Source organism: Coregonus clupeaformis, chromosome 31 (genome assembly GCF_020615455.1).
Source record: "Coregonus clupeaformis isolate EN_2021a chromosome 31, ASM2061545v1, whole genome shotgun sequence".
Lineage (NCBI taxonomy): Eukaryota > Metazoa > Chordata > Actinopteri > Salmoniformes > Salmonidae > Coregonus > Coregonus clupeaformis.
The window spans coordinates 15359103-15373642 of record NC_059222.1 but is presented as its reverse complement, the minus strand read 5'-3'; the positions used below and the strand labels follow the sequence as shown (position 1 = coordinate 15373642).

At 46.1% G+C, this 14540-nt stretch overlaps 1 protein-coding gene across 3 annotated transcripts in view; it reads left to right on the top strand.

The window, feature by feature from the left end:
• Nucleotides 1–14540, top strand: part of pcnx2 (pecanex 2) — a 41081-nt gene that overhangs the window by 8324 nt on the left and 18217 nt on the right. For 2 of the 3 annotated variants that reach the window (XM_041858979.2, XM_041858981.2), the window contains exons 3-9: nucleotides 10597–10714; nucleotides 10870–10906; nucleotides 11290–12435; nucleotides 12585–12723; nucleotides 12826–12986; nucleotides 13928–14006; nucleotides 14145–14280. In XM_041858979.2, the coding sequence (XP_041714913.1) occupies nucleotides 10597–10714; nucleotides 10870–10906; nucleotides 11290–12435; nucleotides 12585–12723; nucleotides 12826–12986; nucleotides 13928–14006; nucleotides 14145–14280 (1816 nt within the window). The remainder of the gene's footprint in view (nucleotides 1–10596; nucleotides 10715–10869; nucleotides 10907–11289; nucleotides 12436–12584; nucleotides 12724–12825; nucleotides 12987–13927; nucleotides 14007–14144; nucleotides 14281–14540) is intronic. The other variant, XM_041858980.2, reaches the window with a different exon arrangement.

Below are 14540 nucleotides of genomic sequence, written 5' to 3'. Positions count from 1 at the left end.
ATTGGCATATACATTACTCTTACTGAATTTCCACGTGGGCGAGGATATTGGAAATTTAATCAAAGCCTATTGGATGATAACTTGTTTTTAACTAGGACAGAGGAATTTATAACAGATTTTTTCCGACATAACATAGGTACAGCAAATCCCCTTATTGTATGGGACACCTTTAAATGTGCCTTTAGAGGCAATGCAATTCAGTACTCATCTCGAAAACAAAAGCAATTTAGGTCAAAAGAGTCCACACTAACAAAGGAAATAGAAGGTCTAACAGAACAGATATATAGCAATAAAAACTGTAACATAGAGGCTCAGAATAAATTAGAGGAAAAACAAATAGAAATTGAGAAATTTATTCAAGAAAGAGCAAGTGTAATATATAATAAAAATAAAGCAAACTGGATGGAATATGGGGAAAAATGCACCAAATTATTTTTTAATCTTCAACATAGGAATGCTACCAAAAATAATTTATTGATTCACCAAATTATCTTTTGAAGGAGGAAACATAGTACTTTAAGCATATGTTTTCGTTTCAGTCGCATCCATCTCCTCTAACTGAAGCTAATTGTAGAGATGTTTTTTCTATTGATAATGTCAAATTAACAGCCATACAGAAAGACAAATGTGAAGGTGAAATTACAGAGGAGGAACTTCTGGATGCAATTAAAGACTTTAAGTCCGGGAAAACTCCAGGGTTGGATGGCATACCAGTCGAGGTATACCAAACCTTTTTTGATATACTCAGAGGACCGTTATTAGCATGTTTTAACCACTCCTATGTAATTGGTAGATTATCAGACACTCAAGAAGAAGGTCTGATTTCATTATTACTGAAACAGGATACAAGTGGAAAATAAAAAGATCCAGTCCATTTTAAAAATTGGCGGCCCCTTACACTTCAGTGTTGTGATGCAAAAATTCTAGCAAAATGTATAGCGCATAGAATTAAAAAGATATTGTCGGACATTATTCATTCTAATCAGACAGGTTTTTTACATGGGCGATACATTGGAGATAATATAAGGCAAGTACTGGAAACAATAGAACACTATGAAAAATCTGGGAAGCCAGGCCTACTATTCATAGCAGACTTCGAAAAGGCATTTGATAAAGTACGACTGGGGTTTATATATAAATGCCTGGATAATTTCAATTTTGGACAATCTCTTATAAATAGGGTTAAAATCATGTATACTAACCCTATGTGTAAAATAGTAAATAATGGCTATTTCTCAGAAAGTTTTAAACTGTCAAGAGGAGTGAAACAAGGTTGTCCACTATCGGCATATCTATTTATTATTGCCATCGAGATGTTAGCTATTAAAATCAGATCCAATAATAATATCAAGGGATTAGAAATCCAGGGCTTAAAAAACAAAGGTGTCATTGTACGCTGATGATTCATGTTTTTTTTTTTATCCACAACTTGAATCCCTCCACAGCCTCATAGAGGATCTAGATACATTTTCTAACCTCTCTGGATTACAACCAAATTATGATAAATGTACTATATTACGTATTGGATCACTAAAAAATACAATTTTTACATTACCATGTAGTTTACCAATAAAATGGTCTGATGGTGATGTGGATATACTCGGAATACATATCCCAAATGAAATAAATTATCTCACTCCAATACATTTTAATAGAAAGTTAACAAAAATAGATAAGATCTTGATTCCATGGAAAGGTAAATACCTGTCAATTTGTGGAAAAATTACCCTGATTAACTCTTTAGTATTATCCCAGTTTACCTATTTGCTTATGGTCTTGCCTATGCCTAGTGAACAGTTTTTTAAATTATATGAGAAAAAAATATTACATTTTATTTGGAACGGCAAGCCAGACAAAATTAAACGGGCCTATTTATATAATGAATATGAATTAGGAGGACAGAAATGATTAAATATTAAAGCATTAGACCTATCACTAAAAGCTTCAGTCATACAAAAACTATACTTAAATCCGAACTGGTTCTCTAGCAAACTAGTAAGATTGTCTCACCCAATGTTCAAGAAGGGACTTTTTCCCTTTATTCAGATTACAACCCCTCACTTTCAGGTATTTGAAAAGGAAATCATCACCCAAATATCACTATTTCTAAAACAAGCCATAGAAAGTTGGTTGCAATTGCAATTTAATTCTCAAGAAATGATAGAACAAATATTGCAACAAATATTGTGGTTAAACTCAAATATACTAAATGATAAAAAAAATTTAAAAAAGGTATAATCTTCGTAAATGATATTATCGGTAGGAATGGTGGAGTTATGTCACACATGCAGCTAACAAAAACATATGGAAATGTCTGCTCTACCCAAAATTACAACCAAATAATTGCAGCATTACCGCAAAAATGGAAGAGGAAAGTGGAAGGAGGAAAAAGTAAGGAACTTGTCTGTCGGCCTTGCATTAAAGAACATAATTGGTTAAAGAAAATTGTGATAAATAAAAAAGTTTACCACTTTCATTTAAGGACCAAAAGATTGACAGCCGTCCCATATAGATTGCTAAATAGTTTGGAAGAGATATTTGACGTACCGATTCCTTGGCATAGTGTTTATGAACTGATACGCAAAACGACGCCTGATTCAAAACTTTGAATTTTTCAATTTAAATGATTATATACAATTCTTGCTACCAATAGAATGTTATTTGTATGGGGGATACAAGCTTCCCAGCTCTGCAGATTTGGGTGTGAAGAGACAGAATCATTAGATCATTTGTTTTGGTACTGTCCATTTGTAGCTTGTTTCTGGACACAGGTCCAGGAATGGCTGAAGGATTGCAATATTTGCATGGAGCTGACCCTGCAGATAGCACTACTGGGTGATCTGAAAAGTCATAGTCAATCGATCAATAATATAATAATACTTTTAGCAAAGATGTTTTATTTTCAATTCACAAACTGTAGAAACTATGAGAATAGAAAGGTTCAGAACTTTTGTAAAACATCACAGTACAGTTGAAAAATATATGGCAAATAGAAATCCAATATGGATGGTGTTAAGAGATAGATGGGAGTGTCAGAGTGGTGTGTGTAGATGAGTGGAAAGGAATCAAGCGCAGGAACCAGGATGACTTCAACCGTCTTTTATGTTACTGTTCAACACGTGAACAAAATAGTCGCCTACCCAACCGGGTGGCGCAAAACAATTACGCACAACACAGTGCGAAAATACACATGAAAAGCGCACGCAGTGCGAACTCTCGGGACAAGCCAATAACGAGAGAAAATAGACCATACAGAGGCAGTCTGACAACAAACAATCACGCATAACACCTGACCCAAACACACGAACTAAATAAGGGAACAATTAAGACACAAATAAGGGACAGGTGTTATGAACAGACAAAACCAAAAGAACATGAAACATAGAACGGTGGCAGCTAGTACTCCGGAGACGACGACCGCCGAAGCCTGCCCGAACAAGGAAGAGGAGCAGCCTCGGCCGAAAACCGTGACAGTACCCCCCCTTGACGCGCGGCTCCAGCCGTGCGCCGACCAGAGCTCGGGACGACCCGGACGACGCGGAGCAGGGCGCGCAGGATGACCCCGATGGAAATCGGTCAGTAGGGACTGGTCTAAGACGTCCCTCCTTGGCACCCAGCACCGCTCCTCCGGGCCGTACCCTCCCACTCCACGAGATATTGAAGACCCCCATCCGGCGTCTAGAATCCAGGATGGACCTCACGGTGTACGCCGGAGCCCCTCGATGTCCAACGGGGGCGGAGGAGTCTCCTCAATCTCAAAGTCCTGGAGTGGACCAGCTACCACCGGCCTGAGGAGAGACACATGGAACGAGGGGTTAATATTTTTGTAATCAACAGGTAGTTCTAACCTATAACTCACCTCGTTCAATCTCCTCAGGACTTTAAATGGCCCCACAAACCGCCGACCCAGCTTCCGGCAGGGCAGGCGGAGGGGCAGGTTTCTGGTTGAGAGCCAGACTCGATCTCCAGGTGCGTACACTGGCCCCTCACTGCGGTGTAGGTCGGCGCTCGTCTTCTGTCGACGATGGCACGCTGCAGATGGACGTGTGCAGCGTCCCCACGTCTCCTCCGAGCGCCGCACCCACTCATCCACAGCGGGGGCCTCGATCTGGCTCTCATGCCATGGTGCCAGAACCGGCTGGTACCCTAACACACACTGAAAAGGGGTTAGTTGGGTGGAGGAGTGGCGAAGAGAGTTCTGTGCCATCTCGGCCCAGGGCACATATCTCGCCCACTCCTCCGGCCGGCCCTGACAGTATGACCTCAGAAACCTACCCACATCCTGGTTGACACGTTCAACCTGCCCATTACTCTCCGGGTGGTACCCCGAGGTAAGGCTTACCGAAACCCCCAACCGTTCCATAAATGCTCTCCACACTCTAGAGGTGAACTGGGGGCCTCGGTCAGACACTATATCCTCGGGTACCCGTAATGCCGGAAGACATGGGTGAACAGAGCCTCAGCGGTCTGTAGGGCAGTGGGTAGACCCGGCATGGGAAGGAGACGACAGGCCTTAGAGAACCGATCCACAACGACCAGGATGGTAGTATTCCCCTGTGAGGGGGGAGGTCGGTAACAAAATCCACCGAGAGGTGGGACCAGGGTCGTTGTGGAATAGGCAGGGGTTGTAACTTACCCCTGGGCAAATGTCTGGGCGCCTTACACTGGGCACACACCGAACAGGAGGAGACATAAATCCTCACATCCCTAGCTAACGTTGGCCACCAGTACTTCGTGCTAAGGCAGTGCACTGTCCGGCCGATACCCGGATGGCCAGAGGAGGGGGACGTATGAGCCCAACAAATGAGGCGATCGCGTACCTCGAGCGGAACGTACGTCCGACCCACAGGACACTGTGGAGGACTCGGGTCGGTGCGTAACGCCCGCTCGATCTCACCATCAACCTCCCACACCACCGGAGCAACCAGACAAGACTCCGGTAGTATGGGCGTGGACTCAACTGACCTCTCCTCTGCGTCATACCGCCGAGACAGAGCATCTGCCTTCCCGTTCTGGGACCCAGGGATGTATGTGATCTTAAACACAAACCGGGCTAGGAACATAGTCCAGCGAGCCTGGCGAGGATTCAGTCTCCTAGCTGCCCGGATGTACTCCAGGTTACGATGGTCAGTTAGAATGAGGAAAGGGTGTTGAGCCCCCTCGAGCCAATGCCGCCACACCTTTAGGGCCTGTACCACGGCTAACAGCTCCCTGTCTCCTACGTCATAATTCCGCTCCGCCGGACTGAGCTTCTTTGAGTAGAACGCACAGGGACGGAGTTTAGGTGGAGTGCCAGAACGCTGGGAAAGAACGGCCCCTATCCCGGCCTCTGACGCGTCCACCTCTACTTGGAACGGTAAAGAGGGATCCGGATGCGCCAACACCGGCGCCGAGGTAAACAGGTCCTTTAGTCTCCCAAATGCCCTGTCCGCCTCAGCTGACCACCGCAAGCGCACCGGACCCCCCTTTAACAGAGACGTTATGGGAGCTGCCACCTGTCCAAAACCCCGGATAAACCTCCGGTAATAATTCGCAAAACCCAAGAACCGTTGCACCTCCTTCACAGTGGTTGGGGTCTGCCAATTACGCACAGCTGACACCCGGTCTACCTCCATCTTCACCCCTGACGCAGATAACTGGTAACCCAGAAAGGAGACCGACTTCTGGAAAAACAGACATTTCTCTGCCTTGACATATAGGTCATGCTCCAACAGCCTCCTCAATACTCGGCGCACCAGGGCTACATGCTCAGCACGGGTAGGACTATACACCAGAATGTCGTCGATGTACACAACTACTCCCTGTCCCTGCATGTCCCGGAAAATCTCATCGACGAAGGATTGGAAGACTGAGGGAGCATTCATCAACCCATATGGCATGACTAGATACTCATAGTGTCCGGAAGTCGTGCTAAACGCTGTCTTCCATTCATCGCCCTCTCGAATGCGTACCAAGTTATATGCGCTCCTAAGATCCAATTTTGTAAAGAACTGCGCACCGTGCAGTGACTCCGTCATAGTCGCAATCAGAGGAAGTGGATAGCTGTACTTCACTGTGATCTGATTGAGACCGCGGTAATCAATACACGGGCGCAGACCTCCATCCTTTTTCTTCACAAAAAGAAACTTGAGGAAGCGGGTGAAACGGAGGCCCGTATGTATCCCTGTCTAAGAGACTCAGAGATGTATGTCTCCATAGCCTTTCTCTCCTCTTGAGACAAGGGATACACATGGCTCCGCGGGAGAGCTGCTCCTGACTGGAGATCTATCGCACAATCCCCCGTCTATGAGGCGGCAGCTGCGCCGCCTAGTCTTACTGAACGCCAGTGCTAAATCCTCATACTCGGGGGGAATCTGCAGTGCTGGCATTAGATTCGGACTCTCCACCGAGGTCGCCCCTATGGAAACACCCAGACACCGCCCCTCACATTGAGCAGACCACCCTTTAAGAGCTTTCTCTCGCCACCTGATAATAGGGTCATGAGTCATCAACCAGGGAAGACCCAGCACTACCGGATACGCAGGAGAGTCAATCAGATAGAGCTGAATTCTCTCCTCATGACCCTCCTGCGCCGTCATCCGAATGGGTGCTGTGACCTCCCTAATCAACCCAGACCCTAACGGACGGCTATCTAGGGCATGGACGGGGAAAGGCTTATCCACTGGAAGGAGGGGAATCCCTAACTCTATACAGAACTGGCGATCTACAAAATTCCCAGCTGCGCCTGAATCTACCAGCGCCTTATGCTGGGAACGAGGTGCAACCTGTGGGAAACAAACAGGCAAGGTTAGGTGCACGACAGAAAGCTCTGGGTAAGCAGGGCGCCTACTCACCTGGGGGACCCCCAATGCGTGACCTGCCATCTCCCTCACTGGAGGACCCGCCCCAACACCTAGCCGCGGTGTGCCCTCCACGACCACAGTTGGTGCAAGGGCCGGGTCCCCTCGGGCTCCTCCTCCTCCGTTCCCTAGCGCCAGCACCTCCGAGCTCCATAGGGCTCGGCTCGGAGGTGCTGGAGAGTGGAATGGGCGAACCCCCCCCTCCGGAACGCCCACGGGTGGCGAGCAGGGTATCCAGCCGGATGGCCATGTCGACCAGCTGGTCGAACGTCAACGACGTGTCCCTGCACGCCAACTCTCGCTGGACGTCCTCCCGGAGGCTGCAGCGGAAATGGTCGATATGGGCCCGCTCATTCCACCCTGCATCAGCCGCTAGGGTCCGAAACTCTAAGGCAAAGTCCTGGGCGCTCCTCATCCCCTGTCGGAGGTAGAATAGACGTTCCCCGCCGCCTTCCCTTCCGGTGGATGGTCGAACACAGCACGGAAGCGGCGGGAGAACTCCGCATAGTTCGTGGTAGCGGCGTCCATTCTCCTCCACTCGGGCGTTGGCCCACTCCAACGCCTTGCCGGTGAGACAGGAGATGAGGGCTGAGACGCTCTCGTGTCCCGAGGGCGCCGGGTGTACGGTGGCGAGGTAGAGCTCCACCTGCAGCAGGAATCCTTGACACCCGGCAGTGGAGCCGTCGTACGCCCTCGGGAGCGAGAGCCGAATCCCACTCGGTTCCGGAGATGAGACAGGGGGGCTGACCGATGGGGCTGGTTCGGTTCTTGGAGGTGTGGGAACCCCGCTGGTCTCCCATCGGTGCAGAGTATTCATCACCCCCTCCAGGGCATGACAGACCTGGTTGATGCGGTCCTCCTGACCACGAAGACGTTCAGCCATCTCGGCTGTCGGCGCGGTCGCTCCTGCTGATTCCATGGTGAAGATGCGTGATTCTGTCAGAGTGGTGTGTGTAGATGAGTGGAAAGGAATCAAGCGCAGGAACCAGGATGACTTCAACCGTCTTTTATGTTACTGTTCAACACGTGAACAAAATAGTCGCCTACCCAACCGGGTGGCGCAAAACAATTACGCACAACACAGTGCGAAAATACACATGAAAAGCGCACGCAGTGCGAACTCTCGGGACAAGCCAATAACGAGAGAAAATAGACCATACAGAGGCAGTCTGACAACAAACAATCACGCATAACACCTGACCCAAACACACGAACTAAATAAGGGAACAATTAAGACACAAATAAGGGACAGGTGTTATGAACAGACAAAACCAAAAGAACATGAAACATAGAACGGTGGCAGCTAGTACTCCGGAGACGACGACCGCCGAAGCCTGCCCGAACAAGGAAGAGGAGCAGCCTCGGCCGAAACCGTGACAGGGAGGTGTTGAATGGAGCTAAAGGATGGGACTAATAACAACAACTAATAACAACAAGATAACTAGTGTAAGACATGCTGTGTCCATAATAAGTATATAGGTTATATATTGTGAGCTTTTGTGAAAGAGCACAGTTAGAAAGATATGGCATATAGAAGCATACCAGATGGACATCATGAAAATGATCGTAGGAAGTTCAGGAGTAAAAACAAACAAAATATAATTATTGACTGTGTCCATAAAATGTATATAGTATGTATAAGCATGAAGTAGAGGCCTAAGCATTGTTGTTCACTAGTTTACTCCAATTAGGGAGGGGATGGTGGGGTTGGAAAGTAATAAAGGGAAATATATATATATTTTTAAAGGATATGTATGTATATATATATATGTATGTATGTGTATATATTTATGTGTATGTATGTGTATATATATATATATATATATATATATATATATATATATATATATATATATATATTGCGAGAGAGAAAAAACATATGGGGGATTGGAAGTGATGCAGACAATTACATTGATGGAAGTTACAATCTATCTACAATATTAAAGCTGATCTACCCCCTAAAAAAAAAAGAAAAGAGAGAGATCCTTGATGAAAACCTGCTCCAGAGCGCTCAGGACCTCAGACTGAGGCGAAGGTTCACCTTCCAACAGAAGAACGACCCTAAGCTCACAGCCAAGACAACGCAGGAGTGGCTTTGGGACAAGTCTTTGAATGTCCTTGAGTGGCCCAGCCAGAGCTCGGACCCGATCGAACATCTCTGGAGAGACCTGAAATTAGCTGTGCAGCTACACTCCCCATCCAACCTGAAGGCGCTTGAGAGGATTTGAAGAGAAGAATAGGAGAAACTCCCAAAATACAGGTGTGCCAAGATTGTAGCGTCATACCCAAGAAGACTCGAGGATGTAATCGCTGCCAAAGGTGCTTCAACCAAGTAATGAGTAAAGGGTCTGAATACTTATGTAAATGTGATATTTAATTTAAAAAATATACAGTATCTCACAAAAGTGAGTACACACCTCACATTTTTGTAAATATTTATTTGAGTATATCTTTTCATGTGACAACACTGAAGAAATGATACTTTGCTACAATGTAAAGTAGTGAGTGTACAGCTTGTATAACAGTGTAAATTTGCTGTCCCCTCAAAATAACTCAACACACAGCCATTAATGTCTAAACCGCTGGCAACTAAAGATGATGCACAAGAAAGCCCGCAAACAGTTTGCTGAAGACAAGCAGACTAAGGACATGGATTACTGGAACCATGTCCTGTGGTCTGACGAGACCAAGATAAACTTATTTGGTTCAGATGGTGTCAAGCGTGTGTGGTGGCAACCAGGTGAGGAGTAGAAAGACAAGTGTGTCTTGCCTACAGTCAAGCATGGTGGTGGGAGTGTCATGGTCTGGGGCTGCATGAGTGCTGCCGGCACTGGGGAGCTATAGTTCATTGAGGGAACCATGAATGCCAACATGTACTGTGACATACTGAAGCAGAGCATGATCCCCTCCCTTCGGAGACTGGGCCGCAGGGCAGTATTCCAACATGATAACGACCCCAAACACACTTCCAAGACGACCACTGCCTTGCTAAAGAAGCTGAGGGTAAAGGTGATGGACTGGCCAAGCATGTCTCCAGACCTAAACCCTATTGAGCATCTGTGGGGCATCCTCAAACGGAAGGTGGAGGAGTGCAAGGACTCTAACATCCACCAGCTCCGTGATGTCGTCATGGAGGAGTGGAAGAGGACTCCAGTGGCAACCTGTGAAGCTCTGGTGAACTCCATGCCCAAGAGGGTTAAGGCAGTGCTGGAAAATGATGGTGGCCACACAAAATATTGACACTTTGGGCCCAATTTGGACATTTTCACTTAGGGGCGTACTCACTTTTGTTGCCAGCGGTTTAGACATTAATGGCTGTGTGTTGTGTTATTTTGAGGGGACAGCAAATTTACACTGCTATACAAGCTGTACACTCACTACTTTACATTGTAGCAAAGTGTCATTTCTTCAGTGTTGTCACATGAAAAGATATACTCAAATATTTACAAAAATGTGAGGGGTGTACTCACTTTTGTGAGATACTGTATAAATTAGGAAACATTTCTAAAAAACTGTTTTTGCTTTGTCATTGTGGGGTACAGTGTGTAGATTCATGAGGAAAAAAAGCTATTTAATCAATTTTAGAATAAGGCTGTAACGTAACAAAATGTGGAAAAAGTCAAGGGGTCTGAATACTTTCCAAATGCACAATAGGCACAGATCTCTTTTGGGTAGTGCTTTTGTCTTAAAAACATGATTTCAGCCATTGATAAATTAACTACCACAGATGACCACATCTCTACATCTTTCCATAAAGGAAAAGCAGCACGGTTCCTGACAATGTTGCCATGACAATGTTGACAAGAAACAGGCCGAGTCCAGTCATCCAGGTTACAGTGAAACAGACAGAGACGGACCCTGGGTTGATTGGAGTGGTTAGTGTACCATTATAACTACTCTGCAGCTCCATTCTACAACTATATTATATTATGGAATATACATTTTTGAGTTAAAGCTTAGATGTTAATGAGCACTGTCCCCCCTTTTTTCTTCTTCTATTAATCATCATCTATATCTCTTGCCCTTACAGGAGTGTCCAAAATCAGAAGACTTAAAGAATACTGAAGGTACTGTACTCTCCTATATTTTTAAAACTGGTCTGATTCCTACCTGTAGTGGGAAATGGGTTTTCTATTCTCAAATCTCACTGTGAGAATAAAATGCTCTTCCTGGAATGCATTGTATGGATGTAGTGATAAAATGATCACTACTCATTATGCTAGCCTAGCACATTATTGCTTCAAATATGCTCAGATAAGCATGTTGTCAGTTTCCAGTAAATGTTCTCACATAATGTTGGTTTTGCAAAGTGTTGCTGAAAAGATCTATATCCTTTATTGTTAGTTAAGAGCAGAAATTGTAATGACTGAGATGTTTTTCTTCTTTTATTTATGAGCCATTCTAAATTCCTGTCAGTATGCTCTTTGTAATAGTAGTGTATCTGTTGCAGCCCAGAGTGACAGGATCCCCAAGGAGAAACAACCCAGAGAGAGCCTACAGCCTGAGGAGGAGCTCTCCCCAGAGGACCTGTCTAGCCCCAACCCTGACCAGGCCGCCCCTCTCCTGCTGGGGGAGCAGAAGCATGTGGCTGGTAGGGAGACTGCTGATGAGGGATTGCCCTCCTCCAAGGGGAGTGATGAAGAAAGCACAGAGGAGACGGAGCAGGAGAAACAGCCCCAACAGGACCCCAACAACAACTCTCTAGAGGTCATTCAGGAGCATGATGACCCCCTCCCACCTCCTCCTCAGAATGACCAGCCAGAGGAGACATACTGCTCAGATGAGATCGCTGTTGTCTTTGTGGACAACTCTGGCCCATCAGCCCGCCTGGACGAGAACGACATGGTCAAGATCATCATCACCATGAGCTGTGATGCGCAGACGGCTGCGGAGCTGGAGGAGTCGGTCAAACAGAGCATCCTGGAGTCTGCCCACACACAGATGGGCATCGACCCTCATGGAGGGGCTGCTGGCGACTGCCTCATCAAAATCCCTGTTATCACCTTTGACTCGCCTGAGGATGATGAACGGAGTGATGCAGAGAATGAAGGGGAACCCTTTTCTGAGGCTGACCCTGCCCAGCTGCAGACCCCAAGCCCAGACGGCCAGATCACCAAAGAGTTGATGAGCGCTGACTCTGCCGCTCTGGACTGCCGGGACTTAGAGTACAACGAGGCAGACCTGGAACACCCCAGCCCCCAGTTGACCACAGCCGACAACAGCTCCTCTGGCATTGACGTCCACTCCCACCCTGACGAGAACGACCCTCCGGACCTCAACGTAGATGCAGACGGCTTCCTGCGAATCCCATCTATGTTCAGGAAGTACGGCCCGGGGGGCAGGACACACGTGCGAGGCCTGAGCATGGACAGCGGGAAGGATGCAGTCCTCATTGCTGACAGATCACAGAATAAACAGACCACCATGACCTCATCCAAGTCAGACCTGGAGGCCAAGGAGGGCCAGATCCCCAACGAGTCCAACTTTGTGGAGTTTGTGTCGCTGCTGGAGTCCATCAACAGCTCCAGGGGAGCCAGTGGCAGTGCAAACCCACCAGAGGAGGCGACAAAGGAGGAGGACAGAGCCATGGAGGAAGGTGAGTCCAGGCATATGCGGGGGGTTTGTCAGATAATGATGATATAAATGTAGACATTTAAGATTTTAGGAGGGAAGCTATTGTTTCTGTTGTACTAAAAGCTGTGTTTTACTCATTCTTGACTGGTAAAATTTGTATTGCTTTTGCAGAGGACGTCACTGCAAAATTTGAGGATAACACAGAGACAGAGAGACAGCAGGAGCAGCCAAACCCTCCCAATACTCTGGCCACAACAGACACCCTCCACACCATCTCCGAAACACGGATCCCCATTGTGTCCCCAGACAGGTAAACCTTTTCAAATGTCTCTTTGATATAAAAGGTTGTCATCACAATTGACTTTCTTTTGATATTTGATCTGATCTTTATTTTGATATAATTGTTGTACAGTTTGTCCTCTACTCTCAGTCCCCAGACAGACCGGGATAAAGACCCAGACTACGACTCCCTGCCCTCCCAAACATCTCAGTCAGAGAGCTCCATGCTCCAGGTCATATGCAGACCAGAGGCCACCAACAAGGAGGACGCCTATACTTTCCATACAGTCCACAGTAAGTACAAAATATTGTTGCGCTGCATTAATTCACTGAAGTCTACAAACTCGTTATAAACCCTGGATAATGTGGTAGTGAACTGACCCATCACTAAGCTCCGCCCTAGAATTTTGGGCAACCAATCGCAGCACTTCAATGGATAGCAACTGTCGATACATTGGACAAGATTACGTTTAAATCGCATGAAAACTGATAGTTTTCTTCAAAAAATAAATGTGTAATTGGCTAAATAATTTAACAGTATCTTACTACTGCGATTCTTGAAATGAAGATCCTGAGTATTTTTTTTATCCAAAATTATACTTTTGTTACATTGTTTGCTAGCTCAGCTGGTTAGCTAGCTCAGTCTCATTGACCACCAAACGTTGCTAACGCTAGCTAGCTAGCCACTTAATATAACTTGTTTTTCTCAAAATGTATGTTAGCTAGCTAACTCCCATCTGCTGTCGACATCAGGATATGATTTGAGAGCACTAGCTAGCTCCAAAAGTGGTTATAGCTTTGACTGCTTGCTGACAGTGAATTCAGGGCCAGTCAGTGGCTAGCTACACTACAAACATAATACTACCAGGTTCCCGTGAAGCAATTGTAATGACAGTCCACCACAACATATCCAAGAGTTTCCTGATTAGCAAGGGGTAGTCTGTATTTAATTGAATTGTGTATTAGAAACACAGTTTGAGAATATTGTGAGTGGATTTGTTTATTAGAAACACAGTTTGAGATCATTGTGAGGGGATTTTCACCAGTGGTTCAATGGGAAATTGGGCTTCCCGGGAAAATGTTGGCAGAGGTTGCAACAGTAACCAAGGGTCAGTTGTCTGTGCTATTATTGCCCAGCTATTGTATAACATACTGTAGTGTAACATACTGTATATCACTTACATCATTTCAGGTAGGTGTTTTAAACATGAGGTTCTGTCTGCTCTCTATTCCAGGAGACAGACCTCGTAAGCTGTATGCTGAGAGAGCCCTAAACCTACCCCTCGGAGCTGAACTTATCACAGGCAACATGTGGTACTATAACCTCAGTTATTTAATATGTAATATTTGTATGAAGTTGATGTTGTGTTCTATTTACATTTGACAATGTTATTTTTTTATTTTATTTTTTACGTCATGTGCTTTTACATGTAAACCTTGTCGTGTACCCAGTGATCTCCTGTCCACTTCCTCCAACTCGGAGTGCCAGGACGGGCTGGCGGGCGGGCATACAGACTGCCCCTTCCAGCGCCGCATCATCCCTGCACACAGGCTTCGGCCTCGGAGAACTCACCCCGAAATCTTCCAGGTGACTACATCCCCCCCATCTCCTCTCTCCTCCCCACTCCACCCATAAACCCTTATCTGTCCCAGACAGTGGACGCAGGCAGCCAAGGCCAAGCGGTGCTCAGACTCAGCACTGCAAATCAGAGTGCTGGCCATTCATCAAACTATAGTGACTCTGTGAGCAGAACAGAAACTGCCTGCCTGGCTCAGACATCACATAGCACATTGTCCCTCTCAGCGCCTCAGTGTTCACAACACACACACACACACACACAGGAAATA